This window comes from Barbus barbus (genome assembly GCF_936440315.1).
Source record: "Barbus barbus genome assembly, chromosome: 44".
Classification (NCBI taxonomy): Eukaryota; Metazoa; Chordata; class Actinopteri; order Cypriniformes; family Cyprinidae; genus Barbus; species Barbus barbus.
Window position 1 is genome coordinate 17,956,062 of NC_136722.1, and position 20,389 is coordinate 17,976,450.

A 20,389-nucleotide genomic window follows, 5' to 3' on the forward strand; every position below is an offset into this window, starting at 1 on the left:
TATATAACGATATAATGCATTATTATTATAAAACTGCCATGTCCGTTGAGCTCTATTGTGCTAACCTTATCAAAACACGAGGTAGTCTTGACAGTGCTTCAAACAGCAGAATTATATCTGAATATAGTTATAATAAAAAAATCTGCCAGGCCATTAAATCTGTTATTGTTATAGAGAACTGTTTTGTGAATAATGTGGGAATATATATTCACTACCATTCAAAATGTTTTTGAAAGAGTTCTCTTATACTCACTAAGGCCACACTTTGTAATCATATTTCAGAATATTACTATTTTTAATTTAAAATAACCATTTTCAAATTTAATCTATTTTAATATGTAATGAATTCCTGTGATGACAAAGCTGTCATTCGGCATCATTACTCTTCAGTGTCACATGATCCTTCAGAAATCATTCTAATATGCTGATTTTCTGCTCAAGAAACATTATGCTTATTATGAATGTATTGCGAAATAAAATAAAATGTTATCTAAGTGAAAGGATTTTTTGTTTTGTTTTTAAAAGAATGTCAAACAAATAATAAAAAAAAATAAAAATAATAAAGCATGCTTTCTAAATGAAAGTTTTTTTAACCACCAAACCCATATGTCCATAATTTTACTTTATTCATCTCTTTCTTAACCTCTCGGATGGCCTTTGATATCAGCCACAAGGTGGCGCCCAATGATTATAATACAGAAGTTACTCCTGTTCTCATCCTAGCAATTCTCTGTATTGATAAATTATATGAATAGATCACAGACAAAATGGGTCTTAGTAGGTTACTAGGCAGTAATTTGCTTCTACCTTCCTTAAATATGCAGATACCCCTAAGAATATTGAGAAAGCTTCTAAATCAGATATTAGCTATTCAGACCAAGTGTGCATTAAACTGACTACAGGCAGCAGGAATGAATAAACAACAATACATATACAAAACTCTCACACTGTCTTATCTCAATGTGATAGTGTGACCGGTTGTTTAATACGAACAGCTGCTTTGTATGTCCAGTCAGATATTTTTAGGAGTGACAAGCACAGAAAAAAACTAGAACACAAGATCTTAAACGGACAACAGCTCAGTATCACTCCACACACAAGACTGTAATGACACACTTTTTATGACCAGGTAGGATAAAACATGCTTGTTTAATCCTGATATTCTAATCCTGATGTCTTTACTTTTCTAAAAGTTTTTTTCATTTTTCAAAATAAATTGATCACGTGGCTCTTACAATGAAGCCTGCATGGATAGCTGTGCTTTGTGTGCTAATGGCAGCCAGACTGAGTTTCTCTCAGGAGAAGGACACAGAGCTGGCTGAGCAAGACGGCAGGGAACCTTGTGCCCGCTGGATGAGGGGTGTTCCTGGCACTCCAGGGTTCGATGGCATCCCCGGGGCGGGACGGACGTGATGGACGTGAGGGGGGAAAAGGAGATAATGGAGATAAGGGATAGTTCACCCAAAAATAAAAATTCTGTCATTAATTACTCACCCCCATGTTGTTCCAAATCCGTAGGACCTTCGTTCATCTTCGGAACACAAATTAAGATATTTTTGATGAAATTCGAGAGCTTTCTGACCCTGAATAGACAGCAATGCAACTGACACGTTCAAGGCCCAGAAAAGTAGTAAGGACATCATTAAAATAGTCCGTGTGACATCAGTGGTTTAACCATATAGTGTTATGAAGCATAAGACATAAGATCACTATTTTTGTTTTCTTTGTGCACAAAAAGTAGCTTCGTAAAATTACGATTGAACCACTGATGTCACATGGACTATTTTAACGATATTCTTACTTTCTGGGCCTTGAATGTGTCAGCTGTCTATGCAGGGTCAGAAAGCTCTCAGATTTCATCAAAAATATCTTAATTCGTGTTCCGAAGATGAACGAAGGTCTTACAGATTTGGAACAACATGAGGGGGGAGTAATTAATGACAGAATTTCCATTTTTGTTGAACTATCCCTGAAAGTGTCCACAACAAGTATTTGCACACATAAAACGCACTTAATGTTTATATCTAAATTAATTGTAATTGGATTAAGTACAGTTCATCAAAAATCACAGTATGATACATATTAAAAAATCAGGTAAAAACAATAAACGTAAAAAAAAAGTGGCTGTCAAATACATAAGTTTAAATACCCTCAGAGGGTAGTTGAAAACCCGACATAAAATATATCATGAAATATTTCTGTTTTAGGCCTGTGCAACTGCCTATGATCATAAAACATGCAGATCAATTTGACGTAATATCGTAATTATAGAAATTGTAGAAATTTTATCCATACATTCCACAACACACTGGAGTGTCAGCACTTTTGCAGGCATGTTCATGACCCTAAATGAGAAAAAGTCATCACTGGTATTTCCGACAACAAAAAAAAACTAAATGATCTCTCTCACTGTTTTGAAAAAAAAAGTTCTGTTTTTTTGATTGGCTTACTTTAGTGAATATACCTGTATGGATTCTTCTCAGTTAACAATATAAAACAGTGCTTCTCAAAGTCCGGACTCCGGTCCGGATCCGGACCCGGAGGGAATTCAATCCGGACCCGCTTCTATTTCATATTTCAAGAACACTAATTATATTTCCTACTTTGATAAACGCACGTTAAACTTGTAAATCATTTGTTTATTTATTCTTATTTTTTTATGTCTTTTGGAGAAGGTCCGAAATTGCAGGCGAGATATTGAAACGTTTCCTTCATGACATTTGTTGTCATCATGACATCCAGTGAGCGTATGACGTTTGACGTAATCGGGCGACATTTCACCGCTAATATTTTAATTTTTTGTTTTGTTTTGCTATCACTTATATTATGGCAATTTGTCTTATAGCAGTGCCCAGTGTATACATTTATTTGTGGCGGCTTGTCACAATATCAAAACTGACCGCTACAAATAGATTTTCCAAAAGGCTTATACTTCGTTGAATAAACTGAGCACTGCGCGTTTCAAAAATAAAATGCTGTGCGGGTGTTTTTATATGACTGTATCTTTTAAAAGAACCGTCCGTTTTCTTCAGAAAAGCTTTGATGTCAATTTTCATTTGGTCTTTCCTGTAATGGCTGATAAAGTAGCGCTTATTTGATTACAGTCGTTACCGGGGAAACAGCTATATATCACGCTCCAACAGCGCCTCCTGCTGGCAGAGAATCAACTTGCATTTGCTAGTCTGCGGGAAACACTGGTGTCTGTCAGCAAACATAAACAAAAAAGCATGCTTCAGAACTGTTTTGAGAAGGTGCTTAAGTTTTGAGCCATGTATTATTACTATGAATTAGGCTACTACTACTACTATTACTATCTTGTGCCCTGCAATAACCATTTACGCAAACTCTCTTTTGATATAAAGGGAAAAAAAGAGAAAATCGGCCCAAAAAATCAGTATCATGTATCGGCCATAGGCTGCCCTGATTTCTAAATATCGCCATTGGCCAGAGAAAAAACATTATAGGTCGACTTCTACTGCTGACACTTAAATTAATTGTTTTGCCACTTTTGCACTTGTTATTAAAGTATTTTGAATGCAAAGGGAACCTTTTTTTTTTTAAATGAGTGTTTATTTGTTATATGTTTTGTAATAACCAATTGTTCCGGACCTTTGACACTGATGAAAATTCAGATTTGGACCTTTGAATGTAGACTTTGAGAACCCCTGATATAAAAGGTTTGTCTGGAAAAAAAAAGTTTTTGACAAATTATCTTTGTCAAGACCCCAAGGGACCGAATAGAGGGGACGAGGGACCTGCAGGAAAAAGAGGATTTCCTGGAAACCCCGGTCTGAAAGGAGAAAGTGGAGAGGGTTCCTTCCCCTACCACTCTGCTTTTAGCAGGGAGCTCCCGGCCTGTGGTGCTCCCATCCGCTTCACTAAAGCCTTTTACAATGAGCAGCACCGCTACGACGACATCTCCGGAAAGTTTCGCTGTGCCATCCCTGGGATCTATTATTTTATATATCATCTTACCATCAATGGCAAGGAGACCAAGCTATGTTTAAAAACGGACAGACTGTGGCCTTTACTCTTGACCAGTTCCACAACGGAAATCTGGATCAGGCCTCCGGAGGGGTGATTTTAAATCTGTCTGCTGGAGATGAGGTTTGGCTAAAGTTGTATGATGACATAATTGATGCAGGGATTTATGCAGATACCAACAACGACTCCACCTTCACTGGCTTCCTTTTGACTCCTAAAATCTTAAGCAACCCAACTGACAACCGCTGACGCTGACACTGTCTATGTGGATGTTTTTGTATCCACATGTTCACTTAATCTCACGGAACAGTCAGTTTAATGCAGCATGAAGAGATTATTTGCTCTGTGTGTCTGTGTTTGATACTGTCATAAGCCCTGTCATTTTTAGATTTATAGGCTAGATATGTTCATAGGGAGTCTAGCTGCCCACCCGTTAAGCATGTCACATCTAGCCAACTGGCTTCCTCTCAGCAGCTGGTGTGCAGTTTCGCATACTTCATCCTCGCTGATATTTTAATCAATGTTCAAGGTCAGATACCACCATACGTGCTGAGCTATGACCTTATAATTATATTTTGTTTAGATTTGCGACTTGCAATCTTGCAGCAGCTCTTTAATCGCCATTTGTAGGCCATAGTTTTTAATGAATCAGAGAATAGCATTACAGCTGTTGAGTATTTATATTTATTAATGTTTATTAAAAGTATTCTCATGCTAATGAAGGTATCTGTGTCACAGCTTGGACTGTGCTCTAGATTTTGAAGAAACGTATTAATTGTGGAGTTTTAACATTTATCTAAACTCCCAAGACAGTTAACTAAAAAATCCAGCCAATGATGCCTCATAAATATGGATTTTTAAGATAATTTGGTGCAGATTATTCTATTATCATTGACTGTTTGTGTGTTAGTAAGTTGAACAGTTAGATAATTAATCAGCTTTTAGTATTGCATTGCTCTGTGAATGACAATACAGTAGGATGGCATAATAAATCACTTGTCTGTGTCCAATAAAATGTGAGCAACAACAGTTTCTACCAGCAGTTTTTTTTTTTTTATATATATAATGTTATTTGATTTGAATTATGTGAAAAACTGTTTGTTAAATTAGGTAGTTTGTCAGTAGTAATAGTGCATTTGCAAATTAAAAGAGCTCAAGACCTTTAAAGCTTTTATTTGAAACATTCAAAGAAAAACATCTTTCAAATATGCAAACAAATCACAAAGCATCAATTTGGCAATTTAAAAAAAAGAATACCAATAAGCAAGGGTCCCAGAAATTCATTAAATATTTACTTGAAGGGAAGTTGGTGGGTGAATTTACAAAGAAAAAGCCAAAATGGGACAGTTTACAGTATATTCAAGTACACTATTCACCTTTTGCATGTTTTTTGTAATTTTCCCTCCACAAAGATACGAAGAGCTATTTCAAGTGCTCCTAGTAGAATATCACTCCTAGAGATGCTGCAACATACAATCTGATTACATGGGCTTAAAGAATCAGCAAGAAATCATAAGAAACAAAAAAAATTATCCTATACAAGTGCTGTCAAACTCCAGAGCTAGGAAATTTCAGCAGCTCTCAAAAATATTGAGTGAACCAAGTGAAATCCTGTGAAAATGCGTGTGCACCTTTTTTAGTGTGCATTGCAATATTTATCTACAAAAACGTGTTCTGTCCTGATCTACTATTCTTGGCATACTAATTTCATAGGTATTTATTTCTTTCTGTAGTCTCCGTTGTAGGCACGGTGGTCATCCTGGCCAGGATACCGACCACCGTATCCTCTCAGGACATCCTGAAAGCTAGTCGCTCCAGGTTCCTGGGGGCCGTATCCGGCATATGGATCCTCTTGTCCGCTCATGTAGGACTCATATTGCTGCTGGTCATAGCCTGGGGCCTCAGGGTAGGACTCTTCTCTATGCTTAAGAACCTCCTCACGGTGGGATTCCTCCTGGGCTAGCTCCTCTTGAGGTGATGGACTGGCGGGTTCAGCCACCTCAGGTTCATAGCGGCGCAAACGGCAGTTTCTGTCGTACTCCGGGTCACAGTCAGGATCAGGTTCGATCACTCCATTCCTGGATCCATCGGCATTCAGGTGGGGCTCGTAGGCTTCGGTTGGGTAGGATGGCTGTCTGTGCACAGCAGGACGGTGCTCATTTTGGGAACCGAGTGGAAAGCACTCTGCATCATACCCAATGAAACAGTCATATCCCTCCTTGGTCTTCCCTCGGGGTCCCAAAGGATGTTGAGGTTCCTCTGGTTGGTGCCTTGGAGGTTGGAGATGTGTAGGCAGGTGTCTTCTCAGGTCAGCCCCAGCAGATGCATCTCGATGCATGGCATAAGGGTTACGACGAGGGCTCGGAGGTGCCCGCATGGCACCGGCTTCAGAGGCGGGCTCGTCCTTCAGATCTTCAGGAGCCAGGCTGCCAAACCTTGTGGCTGTCAGAGGGTTGCAGTTATCCTCGTAGAGAGGGTTGCAGGGTCTCTCCAAGCCAGAAGATGGGGCTTCAAGGTTTTGTGAGGATGCCAGAGCAGCAGCATAAGCACAGTATGGGTCAACTCGAGGGTCACAATGGGGATAACGCAGGTACAGACCGGATGGCGCCTTCTGGACTTGATGGGGGACACAGTGAGGATCAGTCTTAGGGTCACAGCCGAGATGGGCATAGGATGGGGCTAGGGCAGCAGCGGGTTTGTATCCGTAAGCAGCACGGAGGTGGTACTGAAGACACTCAACATCCTCGGCATCACAGATGCGCAACAGCTCGGCCCTCTGCTCGGCTGACAGGAAGGGTTGCACCATCGGAGAGTTGTAGTAGTAACCAGAACGTGGATTCTTCACCACCGGCGTGTGAATGTACGCTGGGGCTTTGACTGGGGCAGGTGCAGGGGCTTTGACAGCGGCTGGGGCCGGAGCCATGTATGGGTAATATGAATATCCCTTCGAGTACGAGCAGTACGGGTCTCTGTAAGGGTCACAAGACTTGACTGGGGCAGGCATTGGTGCCTCAGCTTTGGGTTTGGGTCTGTTGGTGTATGAGGCCACACAGTTTGGGTCATCAGACTCGGCACAAGATTTGTAGATGTCGCTAAGGTGCTGCAGGTACAGCTTGTAGGAACGACCTGCCTCAGCCCGATTCTTGTTCTGCAAGTATGCAAGATAGACGCGATCCAGCTCTGCAACCTGTAAGGTGACAATAAATGATTTTGATTCAGTATGTGGAATATACAACCAACACAAAACACATAAATAACCATCCTAAATAAAATCATCCTCAAGATGGTAACTGATTCCCTGGTATTGAAATTCTGGGCCAATGTGGTACTGATATAATGTGCATCCTTAAAGTGATAGTTCACCCAAAAATGAAAATTTTGTCATTAATTGCACACCCTCATGTCGTTCCAAACCTGTAAGACCTTTCTTTCATCTTTAGAACACAAATGAAGACATTTTTGATCAAATCTGAGAGCTTTCTGACCCTGCATAGACAGCAATGCAACTATCACATTTAAGGCCCAGAAATGTAGTAAGGATATTGTTAAAATAGTCCATGTGACATCAGTGGTTTAACCTTAATTTTTTGAAGCTAAGAGAATACTTTTTGTGGGCAAAGACTATGTTGTCCTGTTTAGTTTATAATATGCTGTACTCACTCCCTGTTGATTCCCATTGTCAGTGAAGTATTTGTACCAGCTCCAGAAGTCAGAGTGCTGCTTGTACCAACTGATGTTTCTCCTGTTGCGGATTAGTTTCTTTGGAACTGCTTCAAAGCCTGCCTTTTCATCACTTCCATCTGGCAGAAACATTACGTGTTACTTCACTGTGCATATCTAACATTCAGATTATATGGAAGATATACATATAACAGATTAATGAATTGGGACTCTATAAAGAAGCTGACAGAACAGGAGAACAAACCATACTTACCATCTCCTTTTAAACGCTGGGTCACAGGGCCAGCCAACAGAAACTCTGTTTGAGAAAAAGAGTAGGGGGGGGGGGGGGGATTAGGGGGTCCAAGTCTCAACCAGATGTTGCATTTTTCAAAGACAGTATAGAAAATGCTTACAGACAGTAAAGGTCCAATGAGCTGAGGGCAGCAGGATGCGGTTTTACAAGTTTTTGGAGGAAGGGAAGGTGGTAATACACAGGGTATTGTAGGAAATTAATCTTCAAACAGCACACATCAGCACTTTGATGCCTGTCAGCAGGGGGCTGCAGTAACCAAGCTCCTCTACAAGCAAAAGCTATATAAAATCTACAAAGGAAAGGAGCCTCTGAACCTACAGGTGAACCTAATTTTCCTATCGTCAGAAAAATGTATGAACTGACAATTTTTTCTTCTTATCTCTCTAAAGGTGACGTTCATCTCTGCTGGAATGGGGACGAGTGGATCATGGATGTCTTTACTGTGAGGTGACTGAACGGAGCAGGGAGGATCTCAGTGTCTTGTATGAGGGAGGTAAAGGAAATGTTGCTCTTTCAGAGTATCAGCAAGTTTATTTTTATGAGCTTATAAACTGCTGCCACATCTGGAAACCTGGTGCACTTGAGTTTTGCTGACAACCGTTTATCATGTTACCAGTTGCAGAGCAAAAACTGAAGACTTGGCACTTGATACCCCCTTGTTTGCTATAGGGCTTTTGGGGAAATTTCACTCAGAAGATATAAAGTCATTGAGTCAAGTAGCTTCTCATAGAACTACTAAAAATAAAGATTCCTACTTAAAGTTTCAGAAATAAATAAAACCAGCTCCAACTGTGAGGAAAAACAATTTTTTACATTAAAAAAATAATTTAAAAGTCTCACCTGGTAATAATAATGTTGCTAGCAGCAGCACATGGAAGATGGAAGATCTTCTCAAACAAGCCATGCTTACCCTTCCTGACTCCTTTGGATAAACAAAATTATTTATAGCATTTAAATGTAGTATATATTTTCATATTCATACTTTAACATGATGAACCTCTCAAGATGATAATAATAGTAGCAAATGAGAATCGTTATAAGAGAGAATGTCCTATTACTCCTTTATATTTGATTATCTAAATTTAGCGATATCTGAACTAATATTTGACATTTTAAGAGGAAGAATTGATCAAATAAGAAAGAACTGCAAACAGTAGAAGAAACTTCACCCTGTATGTTTAATTACCTGCAAATTATAGGTTTTACATTCTACAAATGCCTGTATACAAAGAAACATGTCATTTACACGTTCAACATATAATTTTATGCTCTTTACGCTGTCTTACAATAATCCTGTCAATGACAGTGTTTTGCTTGTGCAGCTTTCAACTTTTTCAAATAAAAAGTTTGAAATATTTTCTTAAATATAGAACAAAAAATGATCTTACTATCATTTAACTGTGCAAAAAAAAGTTCAAATGTTTAAGAACTGTTAACATTTGTGGGCACATCTGCATATTGGTAAAAGTAACTATAAGGGTTTTTGAAATGTAGAAATGTGCATTTGCTTTATAATCACACAAATGAAAAGACATACAAAAGGGTTTGAGCTGTGTCTTACCTGTGTTAGGATGTGATGATGTGAACCCGCTGAGGAGAGGACTCAAAGTTCAGCTCTACAGCTGACTGACTGGAAGAGGAAGGTGAGCCAAACCCCTTGTTTACTGCAGTCTCAACACACCCCTGTACACCGACTGGGCCACCGTTGAGAACCTGGCCACAATTTAAACCCAACCTTGATCATTAAAAACAAAAAGGTGCATCCCATAGGGCCAAGTGCATGCTGTTTCCAGCCCTATGATTGGCCTTCTCTGGCCCAGCGAGTCAACCAATCAGAAGTTGCAATTATAGACACAGAAACAGGAGCAGAGAAAACTGTTTTGTGTTTAGAAGGTGAACAAAAAATGCTGATGGACAAAAATCAGGACATGAAACTTCCCATTTTTGCAGTTGTTTTAGAACAGATTTGTAAAATAATATCACCTGTAATGATAATGCAGGCTGTTTTGTGGATTTCTATATCTAAACTAGTTGCCTTAAAATAGTGAATGCAATAAAATATACATCTCAGTTCTATTTAATTAGTTTAGTATTGTAGCTTTCAGTTTCTAAATAAGTGTTTTTTTGCTTTTTGAGCAATCCATACTGTATATGTATGTATGTGTATGTATATATATATATATATATATATATATATATATTATTATTATTTATTTATTTTTATTTTTAATCTGCTTTTCGGATTTGTTTTTAAAGGAATTGTTCACCCAAAATTCACAGGCCATCCAAAATTTAGATGAGTTTGTTTCTTCTTCAGATTTAAAGATTTAAAATGATTTAGCATCACATCACTTGCTCACCAATGAATCCTCTGCAGTGAATGGGTGCCGCCAGAATGAGAGTCCAAACAGCTTATAAAAGCATCACAATAATCCACAATTAATGTAAGTAATACACAAGCTGCATGGCTGTAATAAATCTATCAAGATGTTTTAACTTAAAACTATTGCTTCCAGCTAAAATCCTCTATCCGTAATATTGCTTTCTCCAGTGAAAAATCATTTTGTCTGAATCAGGAGAGAAATATGCACAGATCAAGCATTGTTTACAGACCAAAACAGTCCTAAACAAATATGTCGGTGGATTTTGACAATAGAGGATGGACTTTTTCACTGGAGGAAGTGTTATTATGGATAATAGACTTTTAAATTAAAGTGTTTTAATGATGAGTTTGTTTCTTATAAATGTGCAGTTTATTTTTTCACAATACATCAGTTGATGGACTGGAGTCATGTCAATTGCTTTTGGATTGTGATGTTTTTATCAGCTGTTTGAACTCTCATTCTGGTGGCACCCATTCACTGCAGAGGGTCCAATGGTGAGCAAGTGATGAAACGCTAAAATACTCCAAATTGAGGAGCAAACTCATCTATGTCTTCAATGGCCTGAGAGTGAGTACATGTTCAGCAAATTTACAATTTTTTTGGGAGAACTGTTTCTTTAAATTGAGTATGCTTGCAGGTCACCTTTAAGTCCATATAATAACACAACTTCAGGGTTACCATCAACAGCTGGAAATTTACTATGCATGTCTTTACATTGGGGAGGACGTACCCATAAAAGTTTTGTCCGGACCCTGTAAATTCAAGTGAAGGTGCTCGTTATCTTCAACTAACAGAATAACGGAGATTAAAACAAATCTAGTGGATATTCTCACAGAGTAAATGCACTGAACCATCAACTGCAGCAAACAGGGCAAAACTCTTATGGGGAATTTTATCATACGCACATCTGCCAAGCAACAGCTCAATCCATCATCCCACAATTAACTGCGTAGAATGGCATTACAAGTGATCATTCACAATTAAAACCCTGTTTGAAATGCAGCAATACAGATTAGGAATTAATATGTCTTTTTTAATGATCTGAATGATAACAGATTATGATGTCTGTTCAGGTACATCTGGGAGGAAAAAAATATTTTGATGTCAATGTCAGAGTGTAAAACATCTGTGCTTTATGTTAAAAGTGGATTGCACATGTAATTATGCACCCTTACAGGTGTTCAGGAATGTGCGAAAACCTACAATCAGGGCTAGAAACAGATTTCAGCCTAGGGAAAAAACATTTATAATAATTCCAACTTTTGACTCGGAATGTCTGGGGTTTTTTAAATGTGGAAACATCTGGAAAAAGGAAGACTTTGTATTGCACAAAAGTTTATTATTCAACAGAGTTAACAATGCAACATCACTCTTAAAGATAAGAAAGAAAAACATTTACATGTACAACATTTTATACAATGGAGAAATCATTTGTCCTCTTCATCACTGAATATCATCATCATCAAACAGATCTTCAAAATCTGTGGAGAAAAAATCATAAAAAATTAATAGCACAAAACAAAAATAGCACCTTTACATACAGTACCTTTGATATAGCAAAATAAACCAGAACATGTAGAAGAGCTTTTTTTAAATAATAATTTGCACAAATGTGAATCTAAAACATGCTGTTCTCAGTAAAATGAGGGTATGAGCTCTTATGGGGTCTCTGGGTTATTTTCCATGAACCTTTCAAAAGGGCCCCCTGATAAAATGACACGTGTTCAGCTACTTCAAGCGCTGCAGATGGATACAGAGCCTCTAAAGAGGGAAGACCTGCTGCGCTGGAGCCAATGAAGCCCAATAAAAGTGCTTTACATGGGCTCAGCTTCATACCTCCTTTACTCTTTTACTGCCTGTTTTTAGGTCATCCTGTGCCAAGCTCTACCTTTACTATCGCTATATAGAGGCGGAAAAGTGTAAAGAAAATTGTGGAGTCTGCATGCTAAAGCACTTTGCAATATTCTGTTGCCAAGAAAACAAATAAAAAGAGCAACTTAATTGAAAAAATGTTTTTAAAAATAGTTTTGCATAGAAATATATATATATACACACTGGCAGTCAAACGTTTGGAATAAATCATATTTTTTATGTTTTTAAGTCTCTTATGCTCACCAAGGCTGCATTTATTTGATCAAAAATACTGTAAAATAATAACAGCATCATTACTCCAGTCTTCAGTGTCACATGATCCTCTGGAAATCATTCTAATATGCTGATTTGCTGCTCAAAATATTTCTTGTTATTCTCAGTGTTGAAAACATTTGTGCTGTTTAATTTTTTTGCAGAAATCAATACTTTTATTAAGCAAGAATGCATTAAATTGGTCAAAAGTGACATGAAAGACATTTACAATGTGCAAAATATTTTTATTTTATTTTTCTTTGCGCTTTCAATTCAAAGAATCTTAGAAACGTATGACAGTTTCCACAAAAATATGAAGCAGATTTCAACAACTGAATGATTCTACTGTTTTCAACATTGATAGGATCATGTGACACTAAAGACTGGAGTATCGATGCTGAAAATTCACCGTTGCCATCACAGAAATAAATTACATTTTATAAAATGCATTAAAATAAATATAATGAGCATTATAGACCTATTAAAAAAACAACATTAAAAATCTTAATTATTCCAGTTATGCCTGATTCTTAATTATACCATCATTTTAACATAGAATTTAAAAATGGACATTTCCAGGCTTAGAAAAGTAAATGAATCTTGAAAACAAAAAAAAAACAAAAAAATGAAAGTTTCATGTTTTGTTCTTCTCCAAAGTATTTTATATGTATATACAAATTAAAATATTTCCTAAGAATTTATTCAAATTAATTTGAATAAAAACAAATCTAGTAATCTAGTAAAGGTCAAGGAAAGTCGCTGATCGATGTACTGTACAGCATCAAATAACTTTATGGGTCTCACCGTTGAAAAAGTCTGAATGTACTGCCTTCTCATTGGCAGCCAGATCCATCAGCAGTCCAGTGCTGCCCCCTGCCTGTCAACACACAGCACTACAGCATTACAGCACCATTATAATACATCAACAGCCCTGTCAGATATTTACTCTTTCACTTATTTTAAGCGAACAAAGGCATACTGTTTTAGAACAAATATAACGCCATAAATATTTATTAAACATTTACTGGATAAATACTAATGGGATAATATGTGCATTTGAGGAAAATTTGCTTTTGTAATGTATAGAACGAAGAAGCCACATGAAAGTTAAGTTACGCTGTGGTTTACACAGATTTAATTAAAATTATACATAAATCTGTTCGTTTACATACAGGTACATCTCAAAAAATTAGAATATCGTGAAAAACGTATTTTTTTTTTACTTATTTCAAAAAGTGAAACTTTCATATATATTTTACATTCATTACATGTAATTTTGATGATTAGAGCTTACAGCTCATGAAAGTCAAAATCCAGTATCTCAATATATTAGAATATTTATATTTGAGTTTCATTAAACGACCATCTCTACAGTATAAATTCAGGGTATCTCTTGTCCTTTGAAATCACAATAATGGGGGAGACTGCTAACTTGGCAATGGTCCAGAAGAAGATCATTGACACCCTCCACAAAGAGGGTAAGTCACAGAGGGTCATTACTGAAAGGAGTGGCTGTTTACAGAGTGCTGTATCAAAGCATATTAAATGCAAAGTTGACTAGAAGGAAGAATTTGGGTCGGAAAAGGTGCACAAGCAACAGGGATGACCGCAAGCTCGAGAATACTGTCAAGCAAAGCTGATTCAAACACTTGTGAGAGTTTCACAAGGAGTGGATTGAAGCTGGAGTCAGAGCATCAAGAGTCACCACGCTCAGACGTCTTCAGGAAAAGGGCCACTTCTGAACCAGAGATAACGTCAGAAGCATCTTACCTGGGCTAAGGAGAAAAAGAACTGGACTGTTGCTCAGTGGTCCAAAGTCCTTTTTTCAGATAAATTTAAATTTTGCATTTCGTTTGGAAATCAATGTCTGGAGGAAGACTGGAGAGGCTCAGAATCCAAGCTGCTTTAAGTCCAGTTTGAAGTTTCCACTGTCAGTGATGATTTGGGGTGCCGTGACGTCTGCTGGTGTTGGTCCACTGTGTTTTATCAAGTCCAGAGTCAATGCAGCCGTCTACCAGGAGATTTTGAAGCACTTTATGCTTCCATCTGCTGACAAGCTTTATGGAGATGCTGATTTGCTTCTCCAGCAGGACTTTAGGACCTCCCCACTGTGCCAAAACCACTTCCAAGTGCTTTGCTGACCATGATATTACTGTGATTGATTGGCTAGCCAACATGCCTGACCTGAACCCCATATGGAATCTATGGTATATTTTCAAGATAAAGATGAGAAACAGTCGATCCAACAATACAGATGAGCTGAAGGCTCAATAGTGCCTCAGCAGAGCCACAGGCTAATCGCTTCCATGCTATTCCTCACTGATGCTGGAGTTTGTGCTAAAGGAGCCCTGACAAAGTATTGAGTGCAGAAATGAACATACTTTAAAGAACTTGAACTTTTCTGCTTTGCAAATCCTTTTTTTGATTGATCTTAGGAAATATTCTAATATTTTGAGATACTGGATTTGGACTTTCATGAGCTGTAAGCTCTAATGTTCAAAATTAAAACATGAAAACTTTTGAAATGTAATGAATCTAAAATATATATGAACGTTTCACTTTTTGACGATATTCTAATTTTTTTTAGATGTACCTGTATATATGATATTTTAAGTGTATGTAAACTTAAAGATACACGTTTTCAAATGACTAACTAATCACAGACCATCATCCAGAAACATGTGTACACACCGACCTCATCCAGGTCCACATAAGGACCAGCTCCCTCGGGAAACATTTCATCAACTGCTGGCTTCATAACTTCAGCGTGAGTACTTACAAGGCAGCGGTAAACAAATGTTAAAATGATGTATTTTTCAGCTCACTGTCACATTCACCAAAACAAACACTTCTGCGATTCCCTCTGTTCCGATTCGTGAATGAATCGTTCTTTTGAGTCGAATCTTTTTAAATGAACCTGTTTCCACACCCGATTTGAAGGATGCGCTTTCTGAATTTATTTGGTCCAAATAGCAGAAAAATAAATAAAACGTACTTCAAACACGTGTTCATCCGAAACGTACATGAATGCAAAATGTATTTCTGAAGGACTTAGATGTATTAAATATAGTTACATTTTAAAATGAGCCGAATCATGGCTGCAGCTACACATAAAAACAACTTAAATTAATTACCTAAACATAATAATAATAATGGTATTAAACATGGATGTTTAATAAAGCATGAAATATAGGACCAAGTGTCGTAAGCCGCTATGAACCGGTTCTTTACTATGAACTGTTCGAATGAATCGATTCGCGGAATCGATTCGCTTCACATCCTCTAGTGGTGTTATGTCACAATATAACCGGGTGGAAACCGGGTCCCGCTGGCTCGGTTGGAGAACTGGTCCTCCGATTTATTGCAGTGAAGACATTGAAATAGTTGCTGTGCATCAGTATAACACTTTATTGTTTTATTTCTTATATTTCCTATATTTGCAACTGCAATAGTCGTATAATATTTCACAATCATGCACTCTGAAGCTGTTAATCACACTACAATGGAACATTAACTGTAATTCCTATATTACTTTTTATTAGTAGTAATACACTTAAGGATACGGCACAACACTCTTTATTATAGGGCTATAAATGATGTTTAGTTATAGTTAGTAAATTATCATTAGTTTCTAATAACAAACTAAACTATGAGTGATGAACTAATAACATCCACTTAGTGTTCTTGTTGCTCTGCCACTTCATAACCCAGCGTGTCTCCCAGATGCTGATGGGCGAAGAATGTTCTGGCCAATTCATTGATCTGGTCGTAGGCCCCAATGCTGCGGAAGTATCCCACATAGTTCCAGAAATCTGAGGTGGAATAAGACCAGTAGGGCACAGCCGGTGGCCGTTCATAGGGCACTATATTTGAGAGAAAAATAGAGCTTGTGTATTCCTGCTGAGTTCTTGCATTCCAGAATTCCTGATGTGTAACTGCAGAAGTTATGTCTAAATGTGCCTCTTTGTGTCCTCAGGCAAACATAACAATACGGTTACCATAGTGAATATAATTATAAAACCAGCACAGAGTTCAATTATTTGTTCAAATAAAAAAATAATTTTGCATTTAGGATTTTGAAATACTACTATTAATATATACAGGCTAAAGGTGTGTAAACAACATTGTAAATAGTCTGTTTACCCCCTTCAGGAATGAATCTGGCACCTGTGGAAGGAGAGAGTAGAGGAAAAGTGAATGAAATCTGAAATCCTGACAAAGAGCTGATTCATGCATGAGAACTGAGGATCTCTCGAGGGATTCAAGAAATGTGAGAGTTTCCTCCACAAATATTATTCCTAACTATCTGCACACTTGTCCTGATGAACACAGCTCAAGTCTTTAATGATTATGATATTAATATGTATTTCACTGTTTTCCTTTCATAAAATGTACCAGTTTGTTTATCTGACAAACATTAACCTCTTTTGTCCTATAATACAGAAATATTTACCATAAAATACAGCGATTATTATTAATAGTAGATAATAATAGTAATGAGTAATATACACTGCTTACCACTGAGATTATTAGCAAGAAAAAATAGCAAGAAAACCCCCAAAACAATACTCCACTTCATCATTTCCTGGAATTTAAAAACAAAAATACTTTTACAAATTAAAATTTAAGGTAAATATAAGCAAACTTGAAAAAGCAGTTTTGCTATATTGCATGCATCTCACATAACTTACTTTCCATAATTAGGTCACATAAAAAGTTATGTATATTGTTAATTGTTTTGGAAATGAACATTACCTCTTTTGCAGCAGTGATTATACAAGTGATCTGTTCGTTTCTGAGAGCTAAAAAGATGTTGTGTCACAGGTTCTGCACAGACTGAACCCCAGGTTCAGAATTTTTTTGTCCCCTCCCAAACTAGATCTACATCATTGAAACCCACCTCAGGGCTGTATATGATATTTCAAATCAATTTGGTTTATGCATCATTCCATACAACCATGAAAATTAAAAATAAATACCATTACTTACATTCCAAGAACATAATTCCATTTTAATTCATTAATATTCCAATAGAAATCACATTTTTATTGACAAAAAAGCATTCAGAAAGGAATAGAAAACACAATCTTGTGGACCAATGCATATCTCAAATTGTGCAGAACAGGTATATTTATTTTAAAAAAAACACCTGTTTAATAAAATAATGTCTCAGGAATGACATGAAAGAACTCCATAAGCAAAATCTTCATAAGCAAAGGATAATGCATTTTATTTATTATTTTTAAAAGGTACAACATTCATATACACATTAGGCTATAATTATGTGCTGGCTGGGTTCAGACAGTTTTATGCAACAGTAATTTTATAATGATAACTCAAACCGTTTTCACCCATAATAGTGATAGTGAAGGCACTTTTCTAAACCAAAAATATATATTTCAGTCTTCAGTGTTTAAAGAGGACTATCGCATCCTTGCTGATCTGTGGGAAACATTTTGCTGACGTCAATGTTGTCACGTGAGAAGATCTCTTTGGCATGGTAGATGGCCTCTGGGGGGAGAATGCGTGAGCGCGACAGGATCCAGGCAAAGTCCACATGGAAGAGCCGGAGAACATCAGTGCATGAATAAACAAGCGCAATGCTGCTGTAGTCAGTAGACAGGACCCAGTACGGGGCGTAGGGAGTGACTGCATATATAAAGAAGCAGCAGACAGTGAATTAACAAAATAACTCTTCAAAAAAAAAAAAGAGAAAAACGATTTGAATGTTCTAGAAATGTGTTGTTTGAACACACACAGAGGCTGAGCACATTCATGGACTTACAGTAGGAGAAACTGACTCCAAGCTTGGCTGGCTCCTTTGGGTCCTGAGTGATTGCTGTGCCCTCTGCTTTTTGAATTTTTCCTTTGCTGTTTTATATAAACACACAATTTAGTTATGGATAAATGATGGTGACAAAACACAAGTTCTATTTTAGTCAAAAGATTTGATTACTCACTATGTCTGAACATTGACAACTTGGACGGTGTTGTCAGGCCTTAGCGCGTAGTTTGCCTCAATGCACTTGCCTTTCTCAAAGGATGCTGGGAGCTTTTCGATCTCATACCACTTTCCAAGGTACTTGGAGTGAAAGGTAAAGCTCATATAAGTGCACTGTACATTATTAAAGGCTTATACTTACCCAAAAAGTTAAAATTCTGTCATTATTTTTTCACCCTCATTCCTTTCCAAATCAAACAAAATAACAGCATTTGGATTTAGAAAGACGAGTTCAAGTTCAGTTTATTTCTAAAGCACATTTAAGCACAGTCACGGCCGACCAAAAAACAAGAAAAAAACACAACAAAGTATAAACAAATGAGTAAGGGCGAGTAAATAATGACAATTCTGAATTTTATCTTTAAAATTCATTATATTTGCTGAGTCCTACCTTGTTTAATTCAAAGTTTGGCTGGACCATTGGTGTTGGGCAGGGGCCCCAACGAAATGTCTGTGCAGAGACCAAGGGAAGCAGAAGAGGTACAAGCAACACAATCATGGCCTTCATCTTGTCAAGAGCTGCTGTCTCTGCTGTGAGAGAAAGTTAAATCATGAGACAATATGTCACAAAGTTGCATGGATATTTGTTAATTACATTGTCTAATTAATATTAGAGACTGTTCACACAGAATGAATCTGGCTTTGCATTTCACTGTGTGGAAACAGGAAACTTTAAAAAGTAGAAAAGTATTTTTTCCATTCCATTGAGCAACGTATGTTAAAGATATGTTTTGTTTTTTTTAAAGCATCTCAAGTTCTTGTAAAAACATGTCTTTTCATTCAACTGTGCTGTCATCTTGGCTCTCTCTGTGTGAATGGGCATTCACTTAAAGTATAATGTAGAATGGTGGGTCTTTTGTTTTGAATGTCAGGATGTTTTGTTTATCAGAAGCTGTCAAACCTGTTGGACCTGTTTGCATATGATCACCACAAATCACTGGCATGCATGTGCACGTTAGATATGTTATGAAACTGTGATGTTATGAATTTTATTTCATATTACTTATTGATGAAATTATCTTTTTTGATCAATTTTATGTTTTTTTAATTCTAAAATATGATAGATTTACATGAACAATATAAGACTATAGTCTATATGAACTTATTTACTGTAATACATTTGTTAAATAATTAAACGGCTTATAACCCAGTTTGCTAGAAAAAAAAAATTACTGTTGTAGTAGAAGTTATCGAAGCGGAGTAGAAGCTTTTTTTCAGTTTTTAAGGCAGTAAATGTTTTTAGACCAAAATTTTACACCTAACATTACAGTTACACAATACATATAACACACAATACAAGTATACACCGAAAATCATCATTTATAGAATTATGATTATATATAATAGCACAAAACAGACTTAATAACAATGCAAAGTAAATCGATACCTGTTCCAGATGAAGTTGTTGTTAAGCGCAGAGCTCGAGGTGTTGCGTGTGTGCTGATCCAGTGACTGTGTGCTGACAAGAGAGTAGGAGACGTTCATGACAGACTGAGATTGTGCTGTAACAAGAAGCAGCTGATTATGTAATTAGATATCATGGGAGCAGTACTGCAGTAACAAGGTGTGTGCTGCTAAGTAGATTGTGTGTCTATTGTCTTCCGTTTGCACAGACCTTTTGTATTCAAACAGTTACAAAATTGTCTAGTCAAATGGCTTAGGTGACTACAATCAAGATTATTTTCAGAAGATTTTATTCTTATTCTCAGACTTTCCCATGGGCTGTGGCCAGACATATGTCATTGTTGAGACCAAATGACAGTGACATAACCATTTAAAGTGATTTAGGTAACCATGGTAGACAGTTGTTTATCATTAAACAAATATTATTTACTAATATCGTTATGTAAGTTTGATTCTTAAGTCAAATTAAATACATATCTTTGTAGTTAACTGTCACATTGTTGATGTTAATAGGCC

General features: G+C 37.0%; 4 protein-coding genes and 1 pseudogene across 5 annotated transcripts; 1 reads left to right on the forward strand and 4 right to left on the reverse strand.

Moving 5' to 3' along the window:
* Window positions 1-1,236: 1,236 nt before the first annotated feature.
* Window positions 1,237-4,233, forward strand: LOC306863662 (adiponectin-like; annotated as a pseudogene). The gene is made up of 2 exons: window positions 1,237-1,455; window positions 3,742-4,233. The product of its transcript is annotated as an adiponectin-like (transcript).
* A 1,468-nt stretch (window positions 4,234-5,701) lies between these two features.
* Window positions 5,702-8,864, reverse strand: LOC306863486 (uncharacterized protein; the record flags this gene model as incomplete). Its single annotated transcript, XM_079406835.1, has 4 exons — window positions 5,702-7,171; window positions 7,645-7,784; window positions 7,919-7,963; window positions 8,801-8,864. The coding sequence occupies 4 exons, from the start codon at window positions 8,862-8,864 to the stop codon at window positions 5,702-5,704; spliced, it is 1,719 nt and encodes a 572-aa protein (XP_079262961.1).
* A 2,801-nt stretch (window positions 8,865-11,665) lies between these two features.
* LOC306863003 (COP9 signalosome complex subunit 9) lies at window positions 11,666-15,350 on the reverse strand. The gene is made up of 3 exons (XM_079406138.1): window positions 15,164-15,350; window positions 13,273-13,345; window positions 11,666-11,825 (listed from the first exon to the last, which is right to left on the reverse strand). The coding sequence occupies exons 1-3, from the start codon at window positions 15,224-15,226 to the stop codon at window positions 11,788-11,790; spliced, it is 174 nt and encodes a 57-aa protein (XP_079262264.1). The 5' UTR covers window positions 15,227-15,350; the 3' UTR covers window positions 11,666-11,787.
* A 54-nt stretch (window positions 15,351-15,404) lies between these two features.
* LOC306863004 (otospiralin-like) lies at window positions 15,405-17,313 on the reverse strand. The gene is made up of 4 exons (XM_079406139.1): window positions 17,224-17,313; window positions 16,987-17,053; window positions 16,612-16,635; window positions 15,405-16,331 (listed from the first exon to the last, which is right to left on the reverse strand). The coding sequence occupies exons 2-4, from the start codon at window positions 17,048-17,050 to the stop codon at window positions 16,144-16,146; spliced, it is 276 nt and encodes a 91-aa protein (XP_079262265.1). The 5' UTR covers window positions 17,051-17,053; window positions 17,224-17,313; the 3' UTR covers window positions 15,405-16,143.
* Window positions 17,314-17,671: 358 nt separating this feature from the next.
* LOC306862997 (apolipoprotein D-like) lies at window positions 17,672-20,062 on the reverse strand. Its single transcript, XM_079406131.1, has 5 exons — window positions 19,857-20,062; window positions 18,861-19,000; window positions 18,429-18,550; window positions 18,254-18,339; window positions 17,672-18,117 (listed from the first exon to the last, which is right to left on the reverse strand). Exons 2-5 carry the CDS (start codon window positions 18,975-18,977, stop codon window positions 17,882-17,884), a joined length of 561 nt encoding a protein of 186 aa, XP_079262257.1. The 5' UTR covers window positions 18,978-19,000; window positions 19,857-20,062; the 3' UTR covers window positions 17,672-17,881.
* Window positions 20,063-20,389: the final 327 nt, after the last annotated feature.